At 42.2% G+C, this 20,792-nt stretch overlaps 1 protein-coding gene across 10 annotated transcripts in view; it reads right to left on the reverse strand.

Annotated features, from left to right (window-relative positions):
- cadps2 (Ca++-dependent secretion activator 2) overlaps positions 1–20,792 on the reverse strand; it is a 203,319-nt gene that overhangs the window by 49,243 nt on the left and 133,284 nt on the right. For all 10 annotated transcript variants that reach the window (XM_029115027.2, XM_029115026.2, XM_029115022.2 and 7 more), the window contains exons 9-13: positions 18,205–18,271; positions 17,807–17,915; positions 15,883–16,092; positions 12,008–12,144; positions 3,716–3,903 (exon numbers count right to left, since the gene is read on the reverse strand). In XM_029115027.2, coding sequence (XP_028970860.1) covers positions 3,716–3,903; positions 12,008–12,144; positions 15,883–16,092; positions 17,807–17,915; positions 18,205–18,271 — 711 coding nt within the window. The remainder of the gene's footprint in view (positions 1–3,715; positions 3,904–12,007; positions 12,145–15,882; positions 16,093–17,806; positions 17,916–18,204; positions 18,272–20,792) is intronic.

Raw genomic sequence — 20,792 nt, forward strand, 5'->3', positions numbered from 1 at the left:
ACAAGTGTTTTTGACTTAAAATAATTACAATTACACTATATTTTGTATTTCTTTGATAGTTGGGATATTGTTAAAATGAAGGACCCCTGCTTTAAAGAGGTCAACATTTTTTTATTTAGAGGACTAGATAGAAAATAACTACTACGTTTATAGACAGGGATATAGAAGAAAATAATGACCACGCAAAATCATAGTTAAACTAAATTTAGAAGTAATAATACAGTCTTATTTAGATTCTAATGGGATTAGACAGTTGAATTAAGCTCATGAGGAATTTAAATGCTACACCCAAAAATAAATACAGCAATTGCGGACAGCTCCTTTAACGTTAGCAAAGCTTCCATTCCCTTCTTGCCTTTCCATGAATAGGCACTCTTGAGAAAGAGAAGAAAATGCAATCACTACCTATACAGTCAGCCTTGACTTTCTGGGGCTTTTTTCAGTTGAAAGAGAAAGGCACTCGCTTTTGGAAGGTTGGGGGGGGTTGTCTGCGTTAATGAGTTGTGCTTATAAAAGCCTACGCAGCGAGCTCCTGGCCATGATGTATTAGCCTTCACCTGGCGAAAACAAGGCGCGTCTGCAACAATATTGGTGGCTTGAGGTGTAAAATAAAATTTTCAAAAACTGAAATCCCATTGTTTGTTTCTTGTTCTTCGTCTCCATTCACTCTGAATACTATTGGAAATTATGTCCATGTTTTTAAAGGTAAAAACAATAAATAATAAAACAATAAAAATGTAAAGATACTGAGTCTGAAAGAGAAAAGAATCTCTAGAAATTTGGCGACAAAGGAAGCTTGTAGTGTATTGTCTCTGAACATCAGACATTCATGTCAACTCCCTCCCACTCAATCACCAAAAGGCCCTGCTCTACAATGAAAAACAGCCCTCTTTTCACAACAGCACTTGTAAGGACAGCTTGTATACCCTGTTGTTCCCTAAATCTGTCAATTCATTAACCCCCCTGCTGCCAACCTGTTTAACAAGCACCAGCTAATCCTAAAGGAACATAAGGATCGTTCTAGGGAGGGCTGGGTGAGTGTGCTCACTCGTGATGGCCGGGACATTTTCTTTCATATCGTGGTAAGGAGAAAGCTAGGGAGTTCTGTTTCTCACACACATACCAGTCCAAAGGTTCAGATGAAGAAAAGTGTTGTTCAGCATCGCCCACAACCCAGTCTCAGCATTTGTCCATACTTAATTCCCCACTCCACAGCTCACTTCATTTGTCCATACACAAGGCCATTTATCTCGCAATCTGACCGGTGAAATGTATATATCTGTTTGATAGCTAAGATTTCTATACACGTTCCCATGCCTAATAGAAACCTCGCTCAATGCTGACAGTTTTGTGGTATGGAGCCTGACAAGAATAGGCTGTAATTTCAACTGCTTGGTCCTCTGAATCAAACCATCTGTATGATGCTAACATTCAAAGTGTGGCAAGGACACCCCGAAAACTGCCTTGTAAGCCTGAAGAAAAGTGTCAGCATGCAAATGAAAATACCCTGATAGGCCATTAAAAACTAAAGTAGAACCCCTTTGCTTACACCAGGCTTTCACATAGCAGCTATCAAATCCAATCAAACTTCCCGTCACGCTCAGCTGCACATGGCGGAGCCGGGCGCGGTGCTGCAGCTTGTCGAGGGCAGACGCATTGTTGCTGCTAAATGAAGCGAGCCTGTCGGAGTGGCGGCTAAACGCCGACAACAGCCCCCCCTCCCCCCCACCCCACCGGACGCTCTCAAAGGGTTAACCAGCTCCAGGATAGGTCTGTGGGTAACCGCAGTCTTGTCGAGGCATCTGCAGTTTCATGACAGGGCGTACGCGGTGGATACGGCTCATCGGCGGCGCCGACTGTCATCTTCAACACCCCAAGCCCCGGATCTCTGGGTAAATTGCATCCGACGGAGCGGGCCGTCATCCGTGAGTGAGGCGGAGGCCACGGGTAGCAGGGCACCATGTGTGTCACCTCACTTTAGCAGCGCGCACAGCCCCGACGTGGGTGACAGAGAGGACGCGTGGCACGGGGGTGTCGGGGCGAAGGAAGGAAAGCTCCTGTCACATCCTGAGCCCACGGGAGCCAGGCGGCTCGGAGAGGCTGAGGATAGGAAGTGACAGGTGAGAGGGAGGTGAGCAGATGATGATGAGTCCGCTGTCCCCAAATGGCTCGGGAACGGCTCGCAGTTTTGCCCTTGACATTGGCTCGGTGTGACCTTGTACCGCTCCCACACACACCTGTCCCCGTGAAGCCACACCTGCAGTAACAACCCAGCGTGCCAGCAAATCTCAGAGTCCACTGTTTCTTAATCTGTCAATAGAAAACCGTGAACTACAAAAGCTGCCACAAAGTTAGCAGCAGTTGTATATTAATCACACTGCAATTTTACAAACAGTGTGATTTTAAAAGACAAGGTAAATGATCTAGTAGAAACTGACTTTGTGCAACTAAGTGTGAGATCCAAAAATGGCAGTTCCAAACAGGAAATAGTAACATGTGAAAGTGAAAGGGAATGGAGTTTGTACACAGGACATTTCAATGATTAAAATAATTTTAAATCAAGCTCACATTTACAAGGCCCAGCAAGGGTTCCCAAACGGGCCCAGAATATTTGAGAATTAAAGAAAGCAACAGATCGCATGCGCTATTGTACTGAACTACCTGAGCTCTGCATGTATCCTCATGCCTCCACACCCTTCCACAACCACTCTGGCAGCATCTAGAGCACGAACAGGCATCAATTATTCAAATTAGAGCTCCAACTGACAAAAAGCCAGCTCCAGCAATCTCCCCAGATTATATGGTGATTACTCACGGAGGCTAATCATTACTGTTCTAATTGGCTAAATTACTAAACAAAGAGAGAAAGCACATATATTAGCGTTCATCACAGGGGATGTCAAGCAGGGGGATATTTGAGGTAAGTGGGAAACTAATAGCTATAAGAGAACAGTGAGAGGGAAAAAGTGGAGCTGTTAAACCATTACAGTATGGCCAAGGTATATATCAATGCATGCATGTTTTAGTGTTTCTTGTCCTGAAAATAAGATTATATTTCTTTATAATGGTTTGTTGGATGAGAAAGTTTTTGTGATTCAAATAGCATTCAAGCCTTTCGTTCGAGAAATAATCAGCATAAACCAAAAAAGAAATAACAAGAAAAAAAGGAGTTGGTAGAGGGAATAATTGCATATTAAAAGCTGATGCAGAACCTGCCATTATTTTCTAATCATATTACGCTCTGATGAAGTGTTAATAGCCAAGTGCTAATTTGTGTGCAGAGTCTCTGTACACGTTCATCCCTTTTAAAGAATGGAGAAAAGAGGCCCAACATAGCAACTGCAAAGAAGGAGCCAACCCGGGTGGTTACTATTGTGGTACTGTCAAGTCCCTTTCTTTATTTGACACAAAAGCCCACTGATTTTTTTTCTTAACCTATTCTATTGGTCAGGACAAATAAAATCCTTGATTCCTGAGAGGGAAAATCCTGAAATGTGAAATATGGGTATACAGGGCTTTCTATAGGTGTACAACAGCCCGTTGTTGTAATGAATGTAAGTGTGTGAACAACATGGAGTCTTTTAACTGGTTATTCATTTTATCTTGACATTGACCATCTGAGCTCAGGAAACAACATTTCATTTCAGCAAACGGTAAAACCAGGGTTTGGAAGACAGTTTTGTAACAACATTGCAGAGCTTGTCGATGTACCTACCTATTGCCATGGATGTGGGAGGCGCAGAAGGCATAGCTGTAGTGCAGGAGGGTGGGGTCGACCAGCGTGTTGTTTTCAGAGTAGTCCATCAGGTCCCTGAGGTAGCAGAGGTGGCGGTGGCAGCCCCTCACACCGTAACGGGCGCAATACTCATCCAGAACAAACACCTGACCAGGACTGAACCAACCCTGTGGTCACAAACAAAGAAAAGGCTAAAGGATAGCTTTCAGTCATTTTTTTATATTTTGGGAAATCCTACACTTATTTTCTTGATTTATTTTTTAATAGACAAAAGAGTGCTGGAAACAATCCACACATACAGGTGTCAGAGCTTTTTACTGCAAGACAAGAGATTTCCTGAACTACCGATTGCTGCTAGTTCACACTTATGTATATTACTACCATACCTGCCAAATCTAAATGTTCAACAATACTACCCAGATTGCTGCTATATCAATAATCCTACCCAGATTGCTGCTATATCAATAATCCTACCCAGATTGCTGCTATATCAATAATCCTACCCAGATTGCTGCTATATCAATAATCTTACCCAGATTGCTGCTATATCAATAATACTACCCAGATTGCTGCTAGTTTACAGCACTCTTTTTTTTTTAAACTGCTGCTAATGTACAGTGTTATATTATATATATATATATATATATATGTATATATATATATATATATATATATATATATATATATGTATGTATATATATGTATGTATATATATGTATATAGTTGCTTTATTTTATTATAACTTTCTGTCTGACTATATTTTTGCGGATATACTCTTCTTAACTCTCACTATGTAGTTGTTGGGTGTCACGTAACAAGAATTTCACTGTGCAGGATGACACTTTTTTGTTTGCTGCATTTGACAAATTAACCTTGAAACTTGAGTTATTGGGGAAACTGTCACTAACGGACTCTGACTGATGGACTGAAAATTATAAAATGAATATCTATATTTTTTTATACATAATAATGTGTGTATATATGTGTGTTTGTGTGTATGTATGTATGTGTGTATATATATATACACACACATACATACACACAAACACAAATATATATACAAAAATAAATAATAGTCATTGGCACCTTGAATAAAAATAATAAATAATGTTTAAAGACTAGGAAGATTGTTTTTGGTTAAAATTACCTGGTGCCTAATTTACTAATGTTAAAAAATATTAAAAAACACAAACATGGCCACAATTTTAACAATTCCATAGAGTTGTGGGCAGAATGTAACTGATATATGTCTCACTCACCATATACTAATTAATTTACTGTTTAAATATTTGCACCACACAATAAATGATCAGATCTAAAATGGTCTTTTCGAGTGCTACCTGTGGTATTATGAATTGTTCTGTGTGGAAATTATAAACCGTTGCTGTACAATTATTTGTGGTCAAACCAACAAAATGTATGACATTTTGAAAAAGTTAATTATGACTCAGGTCTGTAAAAAAAGTTGCACTAGAGCCACAAAGAATGACACCACTAAGCTAAACAGCCCAACATAGTAGGCTGTTAGGGTCGTCTGAGAGGAGCTAGCTAGGAGCTACACTGTACCTATAATAAAAAAAATCTACTACTTTTTATAGACAGAAGAGGAACAGAAACAAAAAGACTAATTATCTGTAATCAACTCTAAGAACATTGGATACTAATTGTTTGTCAATCAACATAATATATTTTTGTTGTTAGTTTTTCACATAGTTAACCTATTTCTTCACAAAGTTATATTAAGCAGATTAGCTGAGAGAGAGAAATGTTTCGTTGCCCTCACACCAAACTGCTCTTCCTGGGTGAGAGAGCAGCCTGTTTCAAGACAAAGAATCCAACACATCAAGCAATTTATGATGCTAGACATGCCGGTTGCAGATGGTCCATTGCTAGATAACCAAAAACCCTTTTACTTTTGGCTTACTATATGTAGCTCCTGAAGCTTGTAGCCAGTAAAGTTATGACTTCTCAACTAATCCTAATTTGTTTTGTCCCTGGCCGCATTGGATACTCGGACTCCTGTTTGACAGACTGCGTCTCTAACCCCTATGGTATTTAACAATGGGTAGTTAGATGCTTGCACTTCTTGGCCATCTCCGTTTACGTGGTCCAGAAATATGAATAGGTAAAATGCTACAGCCCTTACTTGAATGCAAACTATTTGCTCTTCAACTGATGATTTGGTTTCTATATCAGCCTTTATGTTGGCTGGCAAATGTGTTCGACTACAAGTGCGTAGGTACTGGTGATGACTTCCTGATTGAACAAAAGGGTTTTGGAGAACACATAGTTAGATCTTCAACTCTCCAGAGTAACCCAGGAAGGTTATAAGTGGAAAAAGAGAAACCTAGATAAGACAAAACATTAGGACCACCTGCCTAATATGCTGTTGGTCCTCCGTGTGCCGCCAATCAGGATTGCAATTGTGAGTCCAGCCAAACGCATCCATTTGGGTCAAACTTGCCACCCAGGACACTGACTCTACATGGTACCGTAGAAACATTTAAGATAATCATGGACCTCAGCCACCCGAGGACTTCATAGCATAATTTCTCCTCTGACATGCACTGTGAAGTGTGGGTCCTTATATGTGTGTCTGTCTAAATAATGGTCAATCAATTGAATGGGCCACATAAGGACTCAAATTAAGTTCTAGAGACATCTCAAAAGTATTAAAATGGACACAGTATCTACAGTTGTGTTCATAGGTTTGCATACCCTGGCAGAAATTGTAGAATTTTGGCATTCATTTTGAAAATATGACTGGTCATGCAAAAAAAACAGTATTTTATGTAAGGATAGTGATCAATTGAATCCATTTATTATTACATAGTTGTCTGGCCCTTTTTAAAATCATAATGATAACAGAAATCACCCAAATGGCCCTGATCAAAAGTTTGTATACCCTTGAGAGTTTGGCCTTGTTACAGACACACAAGGTGATGCACACAGGTGAAAATGGCAATTAAAGGTGAATTTCCCACACCTTTGGCTTTTTAAATTGCAATTAGTGTCTGTGTATAGTCAGAGTTTGTTTGCAATCATGTGGATGCACTGATCAGGGTAGATACTGAAAAATAACTCAAAACACCTGCATAACAAGGTAATGGAACTTTATAAAGATGGAGAAGGATAAAAAAAATATCAAAAGCTTTGCAAATGCCAGTTAGTAATGTTCAATCACTTATTAAGAAGTGGAAAATTCGGGGATCTCTTGATACCAAGCCAAGGTCAGGTAGACCAAGAAAGATTTCTGCCAAAACTGCTAGAGGAATTGTTTGGGATACAAAGAAAAACCCACAGGTAACCTCAGGATAAAATACAGGCTGCTCTGGAAAAAGACGGTGTGGTTGTTTCAAGGAGCACAATACGACAATACTTGAATAAAAATTAGCTACATGGTCAAGTTACCAGAAAGAAGCATTTACTGCGCCAAAGCCCGGTTACAATATGCCTGACAACACCTTGACACATACAGAATACCATCCCCACTGTGAAGCATGGCGGTGGCTCACTGATGTTTTGGGGTGTGTGAGCTGTAAAGGCATTGGAATCTTGTGAAAATCGATGGCAAGATGAATGCAGCATGTTATCAGAAAATACTGGCAGACAATTTGCATTCTTCTGCATGAAAGCTGCGCATGGGACGCTCTTGGATTTTCCAGCACAACAATGACCCTAAGCACAAGGCCAAGTTGACCCTCCAGTGGTTACAGCAGAAAAAGGTGAAGGTTCTGGAGTGGCCATCACAGTCTCCTAACCTTAATATCATCAAGCCACTCTGGGGAAATCTCAAATGTGCGCTTCATGCAAATTGACCAAAGACTTTGTATGACCTGGAGGCATTTTGCCAAGATGAATGGGCAGCTATACCACCTGCAAGAATTTGGGGTCTCATAGACAACTATTACAAAAGACAGCATGCTTTCATTGATGCTAAAGGGGGCAATACATAGTAATAAGAACTAAAGGTATGCAGTTCATTTTTTTTCTTTGTTTGTTGGTTTAGCTTTGTGATTGTGCCATTTTGTGATGGCCTACAGTTGAATGTGAATCTCATAAGAAATAAAAGACATGTGTTTTGCATTCTCACTCATGTTCTTTACAAATGGTACATATATTACCAATTCTTCAAGGGTATGAAAACTTTTGAGCACATCTGTATCTGTGCTCAATTTGAAGGTAAACAATATTTACATCTTCTTATACACAACCTACAGGGAAACTTTTAAGACCAAATATATTCCATTTAAAAAATAACCTATCAAAGCAAATTATTGGAAAACATCATATTGTAAAGTCTGTCCTTCAGCTAGAAAAATAGAATTTCTGCGGGTGTTTAATATGTTTGCAAAACATTTTAACGAGCCTTAACATTTTATTCATGGAAACTGTGGGTCTCCCATATAAGTGCTCTGAGTACAAGGGTAAAAGAATGTTTCAAAGAACTCCTTTTAATGGTTCCTCAAAGAACTATCTGAAGAACCTTCAGCAAGACAAACACGTTTTTAAACTAAAATATCCCATAAACGCTCCTTAGTCATTGTAATTTTAGCCAATTTGACAGCTAAGACATTTATGCAAAACACTTACAGAACTCCCAGACAATTTCCAGTGATTAAACAAAGGATCGCAAGGTTAACTACCAGCAATTAATTCACAGACAAAAAAAAATTCACATGTGTACTAAGTGTGGAGTCATCTGAAATCCTTGAATGTTCCTGAACTAAACTAAATTAGGCATGAATCTTAGAAACCTAATTAAGATGCTGCTCAAGAGGAATATTAACAAATTAGCACCTCGGCTGAGCAGTCGCCCACAACAACGCCAATAGATCCCTGGCATGGAAACCACGACTCTACGGGTGGCGCTGGTCAACCTGGGAGTAACTAGGACATGCGCAATACAGTGCCCTAATGAGCCCTATGTCTTAGTCTGAATAGTTTATAGTTCCATATTAACATTGCTCTTGATATACTTTTGAATGGAAGATGGATTAAATATTTATATGTTCTCTTCAGATTTTCAGTCAGAAACCAACCGTCAACAATGAAAACAAATGATAAGTTGATTCAGTTCTTACACTCCTTTTACTACAAATATAGCAAACTTGAACTCTCCTTATAGGGACTAGGACTGAGATTTTAGAGCAGGACTTTTACACTGACACGACTGACAAATATGCAGTTCCTATTGTCATTTTAGTGTTCCCCTTCTCATTTCAATTTCTCTTCCTCCCCCTTCTGAACCATTCTCTACCTCTCTCTGTTGGACCTATTAATATCACACTACAAAAGAATACAGCCGAGCGCCCTGCTGCATGTGACAAGATGTTCCACTGTGACAAAACAGATGGCCAACTCACTTGTCTTGGCGCTGACCGTTCAATTAACTATTAAAGAGCGGAGTGTTAGCGCTCTCTGACGAACATTCTTCCCATGGGGTGAATGAAAGGGTATCTTCTAGTATTGGTCAATTCTCTTGTAAATCTAACCTTTAAAGTAAATAGAAAATGTCTTAAATAAAATGGTAAGGATTTAGAGAAAGAAATCTCTAGCTATAAATAAGAATGTATACCAAAATTATAAACCGAGTGTGAAAGAAAAAAATAATAATAAACTTAACAATTCATATATGTAATCAGTTTCCTAAAATATATATCTTTGTCACTGCATAATGAATGGATAATTTCCATTGTGACAACTCAAGCCTTTGACAGGGCATATGGTTTTCTGAGCATTGTTCAATTTCAAGGCCTCGTTCAAGTTCATCCTGTTTCATATGACTAGTGCACAGCAATTAATTAAGAGCTATTTGTCAGCTGTGATATTTCTAATTAATATGATCTTAATTGCTTTGCTAAGGCTATAAAGAAGGTGAATGAGATAAGGGTCTGTGTGTGTGTGTGCACGCGCGCTTGAATCGTGCCTACATCAGGTTTGAGCATGATTGGCCATTCCAGCTACTGATTTGACAAAACACACTGCTCAAAATGTGAAAGTATGATGGCATTTGTCTGTGTTATAAACATCATGCTGCTTAGAGAATATATCTTACTTCACTGACTGACTCCCCCACATGAGGCATAAATCAGAGGACACCTGCTTTTCCACACGTAACCCCTCCCTGACCACATTTCAACAGGTTGAGCTGCCATAAAGTACTTACTGGATGGCCTATTCCTTGACATCTAAAAACAGTTGAGGACGCTTAATGAGTGTTCACAACTGTTATGTGACATCATAAAATGTCAAAAGGTGATCATTAAGTGGTCCAAACATTAATTACAATCAGTTGACACCATAAAGGGGTCCAAAAGTTAAAATTCAGAGTAAATCTGGAATTTCTTCTCACAAAAGCAAGGTTATTTCAAGTTAATGTAAAAAATTGAAATGAAAAGACAATCTTCTTTGTAACTGCACTGCCCCTTGAAAACAAGAGAATGTAATGTTGAAACCAAAAATATCCAGTTCAGTGGTGATATATTCAAGCATGACTGCCTGATTACTTCATGTCCTAAGACCTGTCCAGACTTTTTCAAAAGACCTATTGATTGTGGATGTGTGTTGGCTTGTGTGTGCGCGTGCGTGTGTGTTGCTTGTGCGTAGACTCCAGGTATATTCCAAGAGACCACAAGATGATACACAAAGTCCTTGTCATTAATAAAGACATTCACATGGAAAATGCACAGTAAGATTGAAGTTTAGTAGACAAGTGTAATTACTGGCTTTTCATGGGAAATAAATCCCATCCTTATGAGTCAGGTAGAGAAGTAATAGCACAGGTGTCAGCATGGAGAGAGTTCATCTCTTGTTAGTGTGAGATGAATCGTTAGTGGGGCCATATGCTCCGAGTTGAGCTCGTTCATCTACTCATCTCGAACGCTCTGTTTAGGGGATGGGACTGGACCTGATGTTTACCTGTTCATCTACTCATCTCTAACGCTCTGTTTAGGGGATGGGACTGGACCTGATGTTTACCTGTTCATCTACTCATCTCTAACGCTCTGTTTAGGGGATGGGACTGGACCTGATGTTTACCTGTTCATCTACTCATCTCTAACGCTCTGTTTAGGGGATGGGACTGGACCTGATGTTTACCTGTTCATCTACTCATCTCTAACGCTCTGTTTAGGGGATGGGACTGGACCTGATGTTTACCTGTTCATCTACTCATCTCTAACGGTCTGTTTAGGGGATGGGACTGGACCTGATGTTTACCTGTTCATCTACTCATCTCTAACGGTCTGTTTAGGGGATGGGACTGGACCTGATGTTTACCTGTTCATCTACTCATCTCTAACGCTCTGTTTAGGGGATGGGACTGGACCTGATGTTTACCTGTTCATCTACTCATCTCTAACGGTCTGTTTAGGGGATGGGACTGGACCTGATGTTTACCTGTTCATCTACTCATCTCTAACGCTCTGTTTAGGGGATGGGACTGGACCTGATGTTTACCTGTTCATCTACTCATCTCTAACGGTCTGTTTAGGGGATGGGACTGGACCTGATGTTTACCTGTTCATCTACTCATCTCTAACGCTCTGTTTAGGGGATGGGACTGGACCTGATGTTTACCTGTTCATCTACTCATCTCTAACGGTCTGTTTAGGGGATGGGACTGGACCTGATGTTTACCTGTTCATCTACTCATCTCTAACGCTCTGTTTAGGGGATGGGACTGGACCTGATGTTTACCTGTTCATCTACTCATCTCTAACGCTCTGTTTAGGGGATGGGACTGGACCTGATGTTTACCTGTTCATCTACTCATCTCTAACGCTCTGTTTAGGGGATGGGACTGGACCTGATGTTTACCTGTTCGAGTACACCATTACACTTGAAATTCAAAATCTGGGTTTAGGTCAATTCCAGAATTTCCGGGAACTGAGAAGTGATTGACCCCCCCCCCCCCTTCCCCAGTCTGTGCCGTGCATGGGTTTTGGCCCGCTCTCCACTGAATAGGCCCAGCAGTTGTCCGTGAGGGTCATGTTTCTATTCGGGAAGTATTGATTAGTGCCGTTTATCTGCCATCGCTGAGTGTGAGATTTCCAAAAGCCTCCAGGCGTAAGCCTCTAAAGTTAGGCTTAGCAGAGGCCTTTTCTCCCACCCACACAGTCAACCACCCAGTCATTAACTCACCCACCCAACCCCCTTCTCCCATTACTGGAGACCCGCCCACTTCCAATCATTTTACCCCCATTCACAACATACAGATACATACAAACAATGATAAGAATAATTGAACTCCCCACCCCTCTCTCTCACCAGGCAGGAGAAGGAGTCATTCATCCGGTGCTGTAGGGTCTGTTTCTGCAGAATGGGGAACAAAGCGGCATGGTCGAAACGACAAGGCACAGCTGAGATCAACTCCTCCACCCCCTGCCTCTGAGAGCGATCCAGACCTGAGAGGGAGACACAGACCGAAGGGGAAGAGGGGGTGAGGTAAAGAGAGGGCAAGGGTAGGTGAGGTAGAGAAAGAGGGAGTGAGTGAGGCAGAGGGGGAGAGAGTGAGAGAGAGCGTGTGAGGCAGAAAGATCGAAAGAGTGAGTGAGGTCGGGAAAGAAAGCGTCTGAATGAGTATGAGAAGAGCTACAGAGAAACGGCTGACCCGAAAAAATCCATTCCATCCTGCATCTCCTTCAATAAAACGAAGACATGACGTCCCTTTTGCCCGACAATGGAGTCCGACTTCTCCATCCTCAGTAGCACAGACTCCTCACACCGAAATCCAATCCCAACTTGCACGCCGATGTGAAAGTCAGGTGCACAGTACAGTGTAACACCGTGTACAGCAATACATGCCACACAAATGGGGTAAAACGGCAGTGAAGAGAGGCGGGAACTCTATTTGACTGCATTGGCAATGTTATTTTTCGCTGCTTTGGTTATTAGTTCCCACCTCCATTGGCTTGAGACAATCTGTGAAATCCAGTTTCCAAATTTCAGCTGTAAATACGAGAAACTGACAGCAACACGCTCAACATGCACAGATATGTGAGGGAAAACTGTGACACAAACACAAGCATGTAAGGTGTCGTGATGCTGGCCTTCCATAACATCAGTGGTTTGCCTTTGTAAACCCTCACTTGGCGCACCACACTCCGCTGTTTGGTCCGCGTTGGAGAAGCCCTGACCCTTGAAGCTGAAGGGTCATCTCTTAAGCCTGCAGATGACTGTTAATGTCTGCTTGTGTCCAGCATCATGTTGCCGGGTGTGTGAAGCGGGATACTTTCTATGTCACAAAGAGCCAGTGAATGGACAGGGAAGGGAGAGAGCTGGAATAACAACGAGCCACATACCATCCGTGAAGACGCACGGAGGCCAAAGGCCTGGGTCAGAGAAAAGGCAGAACGGAAAAACACTGAAAGGAAAAAGGAGCCGTGGAAAGACAAAGTGGGGATGAGGGTGGACGTGACATCCCGGCGTGCCCAGGTTCACTTCCTTTCAGACTCGTCCCAGTTAATGGTCGGCGTTGGGCAGAACCAGCAGCCCCCAATGAAAAGCCTAACACTCTGTTTTCCTGTATTGTAGAAATGCATTTGGGACAGAGTTGTCTTCACGTGACACACGGCCCCACAAAAGACCAAGGAGGCAGAGAATGGAATCGTTCCCTCCGTGCCTCCGACGCCCGCGGCTTCACACCCGAGACGAGCATTAGTGATTGCTTTTTATTAACGCTGCCCATTTCGGGCTTGCCCATCACTTTTGGTGGCTTGCCCATCACTCTTGTATGGACGGAGAAAAGCCCAGTGCTTCGCCCGCGAGCGCTCTCTCAGACATTTGTGGCCCCCCCACCCCCATCTTTCTTGGTTGCTTTTGTAAAAAAAAAAAAAAAAAAAAAAAGGCAACAGAAGTGCAATCCCCACAATCAACTCGGGAATCCGTGCTCTCTCTTTTTCTCTTTCAGTCCGTCTTTCTCTCGCTTTTCCTTTTGGTCCTCCTGCCCTTTGGCTCTTCTGGCCCCGCTTTTTCCTTTAATTCCGATGTAGGTCATTTTACATTCATTACCCCAAATGCGGGCCGTCCTTAATGTAATTTGGAGAAAGGCGCGGAGAAAGGGAGGAATGAGACGCTCCTAAAGAAAACGAGACAAAGGGATATAGATTAAAGCTGATAATAAGCCAGGGAAGGAGGGACGGTATTGATTGAGGGCCAGCGGGAGGAGGCGTGATGTTAACTTCTCCAGTCACTAGGAGAAATCCTATTGATCCGTGTCATCTTTAACTTCCAGCTATTATCTGTAGATGGAGGGGGAGTGGAGAGTGACCGTATGTGTGGCTAGACAGGGGTGTTGGAGTTAGGTCACTTATAACTGTGTGTGTGTGTGTGGGTGTGTGTGTGTGGGTGCCAGTGGGGCGTATGTGGCCAGACAGGTTGAAAGGGGGGATGTGTTTTATAGTGTTGTGTGTGTGTGTGTTATGAAGCATAACCTTTGTGCGTGTCTAGAGTTGATGGATCATAGCTGAAGGAGTGTAGGACTAGGTACAAAGACACAGGGGAGAGTTTAGCGCTCCATCTCTCCATATCCATCTCTTTGAAGCCCCATCAGCGTCGTCACCACCGCAGTCACATCCATGTGACACGTCCAACCACGAGGTGGCAGATCCGATGATGACAGGTTATCGACGCGGGCCAGGAGAGACACTGAACGCTAACGTCGCAGGTAAACCAGGAGGGGCGATATCGTTCGAGTGAGCGGGCCATGAGCTCAGAGAGGAGAGACAGATGCGGATGGACAGGATATTTGAGTATCAGCATTGCAAACACACACACACACACCCCCAGACACACAGACACACACAGATCACAAGCAGAACCATCCTCAGTGGTCCCAGCTGTCCCAGTAAACTTGGCTGTCATTTAAAATATGAAAGAGGCTGAAACTAAGAGACAGGTTGGACTTCAGTCCTACATCTCAAACACATGGTTTTCAAAACAGATACTGACAGGAATGTTGACAGAGCTCAGAGTGATGAAGGTGATGGATGTGTCACATTTCAGCCAAGCATGGAACAGAAAGATCCGCCAGTCTGGGCCAACTTTCTCATCCAAGTTCGCTGCTCACAATCCATTATAACTACTTGTTAAAGCATCTAACAATTGTATTTTCCAACTGCTAGTTTTAGCCATCTTATATGGTCTGAAAATAATTCAATTAATACACACACGCAAAAAGTAAACATATCTACTGATGAAATACCCACACTACATTCAAACCTGTTCAGTGACATCTAACTATACAATGAGAATTAGCGTGAGTGACTGATCAATTAATCTTACTGGTATAGCAACCTGGCATTCTCTACTAGGTTGAAATGATCTCGCGTATAAAGCTGACATTTAACACACACCGACACAGTAAATGACCCATGCCCTGTGTGTGTCTGTCTGTACACTACATGCTTATTAGCTAGTGGTTTAATAACCTCAAAATCACACGACAGGAAAATCTTTTGCAGAGACACCACCTCAGTGCAACTGTCATCAGTGAAAATCGCACACAAACAGACAAAAACAACACTTAGCAGTTCCGAGATTGTTCCCAGATGAGGAACTGTTTCAAACATTCCCTTCTCACCATTAAAGTACACGATCGGGTCCATCACAATGGAAACGGAAAACTCATACATTATAGGAGCAAGTGAGGGACCGGACCAATTAACACAAACCCTTTGGACTGATGGAAGAGAAACGCGTGTTGCCAGACAGTCGCCGGGCGAACAGGCATGCTAACGGGCTGTATCAGCACCCCGCTGGCGTGTGTGTGGTAGAGGCGGCTCAGGCGATCAATGTTCCTTCTCCCGCTGCAGCACTTCAGCTTGTAATGTGCTCTCCTCTCCAGTCAAGTGAGGAGGCTGGACAAACGTTCTGTTTAAAGGTGGCCAATCACCGTTGCCTCATTTCAAGTCTGGGAACAACTGACTTAAGAGTGGAAGTGTGTCGAACAACCGGACTATGTCGGTGAAGCTTGTATACTGTATACAAACGAGACAAGTTTGATCACCCCCCCCCACACACACACACCACCCCGAATACCACCAAAAGACACATCCCATTGGTTCATGGCAAGACTCTTTGGGCAGAAACCTGGACCAGTTGACCACTGACTGTATCTTCTTGTGTCGAGGGTGAGGACCTACTGAGTAGGGAGACGGGCGTGTCAGGCTGGCTCTTCCCTCCTCTGCAGTTCTGCCTCTGGTTTTGGGTGGGTGGAACGGGCTTGTACGATTGGCCTGTGGCGCGGTACATGGCCTGAACCCACAGCGTCCGGTCCTGCTCGTCGTCACCAGCAAACACCACTAGATCACCCTCCTTGACCGCGCTAAAGAACACTCGACCGCCCTGGAGACCTGGTGGAGAGATAATGGGGACCAATGGGCCGAGAGACAAACAGAGGGAGAGAGAGGGAGATTGGGAAAGGGTTTTCACTAGATCAGACAAGAACAAAGCCAAATTAGATGGATGGAGAATGGATGGATGGATAATTAACAGATTAAGGATGGATGATAGAGAATGAGTGGATGGCTGAGGTTTACAGTGCGTTAACACAGTGGTAGTGTTGGAACAGGTGAGATCCCTATGTGTCTGTACCTGGCTGGGGTGTAATGTGTGTGTGCGTGTATACCTGGCTGAAGTTCAGAGTAGTCCACGGTATAGTGTGGTGTGTGTGTACCTGGCTGAGGGTCAGATTAGTTCATGGTGTAGTGTGTGTGTGTGTGTGTGTGTGTTTGTTTTTGTGACTTGTCAGGACATTTTGTCCCCACAACTATACTAAAACCTGAACAAGGTGACTTGTGGGGACATTTTTCATGTCCCCACATTTCAAAAGTCATTTTCTGGCTCAGGGTTAAGTTTTAGGGTCAAACTTACAATTAACTTTAGACTTAGAATTGGGGTTTCTTTAAGGTCCAGGTGTTGTTGGTTAAGTTTAGGGTTAAGGTTAGCCATTATATCTAGGTAAAGTTTAGCCATAAATGTTACTTTATTGAGGTTAAGGTTAGGGTTAGGGTTAGGTAAGGTTAGGGTTAGGTTAAGGTTAGGGTTAAGGTTAAGGTTAGGGCAAGGGAGCATGGAATTTAGTTTTTCTGGTCCCCACATTTCACAAAAACAAACATGTGAGTGTGTGTGTGTGTGTGTGTACCTGGCTGAGGGTCAGAGTAGTTCATGGTTTAGTGTGTGTGTGTGTGTGTGTGTGTGTGTGTACCTGGCTGAGGGTCACATTAGTTCATGGTGTAGTGTGTGTGTGTGTGTGGGTGGGTGTGTACCTGGCTGAGGGTCACATTAGTTCATGGTGTAGTGTGTGTGTGTGTGTACCTGGCTGAGGGTCACATTAGTTCATGGTGTAGTGTGTGTGTGTGTGTGTGTGGGTGTACCTGGCTGAGGGTCACATTAGTTCATGGTGTAGTGTGTGTGTGTGTGTGTGGGTGTGTGTGGGTGTGTGTACCTAGCTGAGGGTCAGAGTAGTTCATGGTGTAGTGTGTGTGTGTACCTAGCTGAGGGTCAGAGTAGTTCATGGTGTAGTGTGTGTGTGTGTGTACCTAGCTGAGGGTCAGAGTAGTTCATGGTGTAGTGTGTGTGTGTGTGTGTGTGTGTACCTAGCTGAGGGTCAGAGTAGTTCATGGTGTAGTGTGTGTGTGTGTGTGTGTACCTAGCTGAGGGTCAGAGTAGTTCATGGTGTAGTGTGTGTGTGTGTGTGTGTGTGTGTGTACCTAGCTGAGGGTCAGAGTAGTTCATGGTGTAGTGTGTGTGTGTGTGTGTGTGTGTGTGTACCTGGCTGAGGGTCAGAGTAGTTCATGGTGTAGTGTGTGTGTGTACCTGGCTGAGGGTCAGAGTAGTTCATGGTGTAGTGTGTGTGTGTGTGTACCTGGCTGAGGGTCAGAGTAGTTCATGGTGTAGTGTGTGTGTGTGTGTACCTGGCTGAGGGTCAGAGTAGTTCATGGTGTAGTGTGTGTGTGTGTGTGTACCTGGCTGAGGGTCAGAGTAGTTCATGGTGTAGTGTGTGTGTGTGTACCTGGCTGAGGGTCAGAGTAGTCCATGGTGTAGTGTGTGTGTGTGTGTGTGTACCTGGCTGAGGGTCAGAGTAGTCCACTGTGTATCCATCCAGCTGCATCAGTTCTTGGGGCTCTGCCTTCTTCTCTCTGTAGCTGCACATTGCAAAGGTGTACTGGCTGACCTGCAATGGTTAACAAGGGTTCACGATCTCTCATAGAGAAAGAAGGACATGGAATTATCCAATGATGACTATGTTATTATATGGGAATTAAGTGTTAAACAGGTAACGATGTCTATGGCCAACACCTAATGGCCAACAACCAATGGCTATAGCAATAGATGCAGCAAAGACAAAAACAGCGCATAATAGATTTTTGGAGGTAGAACAGCCCCATTTAAACACACAGAAGCAACATGTTTCAGTCTGAATAGAAATGTGATAATTAATTATGATATTCAACCTACCGTACCTGGACAAGAACAAAATATCTTCTTTTCCAGCGTTTCCAAACTCTCTGTCCCAATGCGTAAAGGTACCTAAACACACAGAAAAGGTAGACATCTTAACTTACACACTGAATGTTTTATTTACTCTGATGACGCAAATGAAAATTCACACAATTGTGATTATAGATTTAACAAATAATTTACTCAAATGTTCAGTTTACAGAAGTATATTCAATTGAATAGAAACTCATTGAACTATTATTCATACAATATAAAACACACACAAACCAGCTTTTTTCACCTAAATATTATAAAACAGAACTATAAATTACTACTGCATCATTCACTGAGAACATAACAGACATATGCAAAATAAATCTTTACCAGCACAATGAGAAGGCATGGGGATCTACCCATTCAGGAACTGTCTGTTTTATGAATGCAATGAAAGTGTATGCAGTTTCACTCACTTCTTTTGTACTGGATTGAGGAATTAAAATCACTGATTATGGCTTAATTGAAAATAATGAAAAAAAAATAACAGCATACATTAGGACCTCTAAAATGAGTTTGACCAATTACACAAACTGTGGCTAATTTGTAAATGACATACTGTCGAGCACTGTTAGTAGAGCAAGTTGCTTGGAACACCAGGGTTGTGGATTTGATTCCCACAGAGGACCTTTAGAAAAATGTCTGCACTCAGTAAGTCACTTTTGTTAAGAGCATCCCTATGAGTACAATATAGAGGCATTATGCTTTGCGATTGATAATAATTTAGGCCATGCCACAACCAAGAAAGTGTATTAGAGTCTCAGAAAGCAATTCAGTGAATGATGACTGAAATCTTTCTGCTCCATAATCAATCGCCCATTCACAAACCTCAAACAATGGGAAGTAATGCACGTGGGATATGAGAGCGTGGAAGGGGGGAAATCAATAGATTGAAGACACTTTGTAAAGAGGAGAGGGAGCAGCCTTTAAGAAAAGGCCCCCAGTCAAGGTTGGGAGCTGCCATGAATGCGGCTTGGAAAAATCTGGGCCATTCTCCAGGAGTTGGGTTAACATGTAGCAGAAGTAATCATCCACTTGTGAAAAATGATTTTCTGTTCATTCTCAAACACCTTTCAGCCACTCATGATCCCATTTAGTTGACAACAATACTGGGCCATCCATGGCCCCGGACACGCCCGCCAATAAGCGGCCACAGGGCACTTTTCAGTCCAAGCCACAATGAATGTTGCTCATGCACTTCCAATAGCCAAGTACAAGTGGTTGTGTTTTTATTAGCAGGCCTTGACTAGAACAGCATTGTCACAGATTCATGTGATGCTCAAGCCTACTTCAGAAAGTAGGCTTTTACACTTAATTGAAATTGCTCTAAATAGAGCAGCAGTGTTGAATTCAGCGAAAGAAATAAGGATATTAATTCTCAAAGTCTTTTTCTCACTAAGCAAGGAGAACTTTACTACTGCAAATCGGAGCCATTATAAAACAAAAAAAATTAACATGAATAATAAAGTAAAAAAACTGAATTTTTATCAAAGATAAAAAAATAAGTTTCTCTCTGACTCATTATATATGTTTATATTTAGAGATATATCCTGGATAATGCCACAAATATATATATATTTGTGGCAAAATCCAGGAATGGAAATCAAAAAATGTGTTAATGATTTCCACAAAGATCAATTTGTCAAAATGTTGAATATAACTGTTTTAAGGGGGGAATTACTTTCTTATTATTCAAACATATAAAAAGCCTTGGCCTTATGATCAATAACCAAAGCACTAGTCTGCAAATTCAACCATGCAAGTGTTGGACTTACAACGCCTCCGTGTGGACATTTGTTTGAACTGCATCTATTGGCCACAAAGAACCTTATATATATTTTTGGCGGTGATAAAGAGCCAGTTAAAGTTGAAATATCCTTTCACATATTGTGATTATTTTCATTAACTTTTTTGTGAGATGTTGTTACTAAGAAATGTAATATAATTATATTTTTATAGCAAACAGCTTGTGGATTTTCCATTTCTGGAATATTGGATCATAGACGCCTGGAACAAGTAGATTATTCTCTGTTGCAGAGAAGCAAAAGATAACAGGACTGTTAAAAATGTTACAAATTGCTATTAGACATGTTTTTAAATGTAGGTTTTTTACCGTTTGTAACCCAACCCACCCGCCAACACAGCCTGATGATGTCTGTCCATGTGAGAGGAATCCCTGACTCCATTGACTTCCAGTCATTATTGTAATAGGAGCCTGGGCAGTCCCCTGGCTCCATTCATAGGGTTCTTAACATACAGAGGAACAACAACAGTATGAGCAGAGTGGATGGAGCCCATTCACCTCACACATGTGGCCTCAAAGAGAAAGGAGGTGAAGAGGAGAGAGAATAGGAGAGGGTGTACAAGCCAGCATGAGAGGAGATAAAAGGAGGGAGGGTGCGTGGGGAGGTCTAAATGAGGGGGAGGGGCACTCTTTCCCAAACTGAGAAAAGGGAGAGGTGGAAGACAAGGATAAAAAAAAAGAAAAGAAAAAAGGCCAACTCTATCCAAGAGTGAACGGGAAAACAGAGGGACAACATGAATGGATGACAGAGAG

The sequence above is a fragment of the Esox lucius genome, chromosome 19 (genome assembly GCF_011004845.1).
Source record: "Esox lucius isolate fEsoLuc1 chromosome 19, fEsoLuc1.pri, whole genome shotgun sequence".
NCBI classification, from domain to species: domain Eukaryota; kingdom Metazoa; phylum Chordata; class Actinopteri; order Esociformes; family Esocidae; genus Esox; species Esox lucius.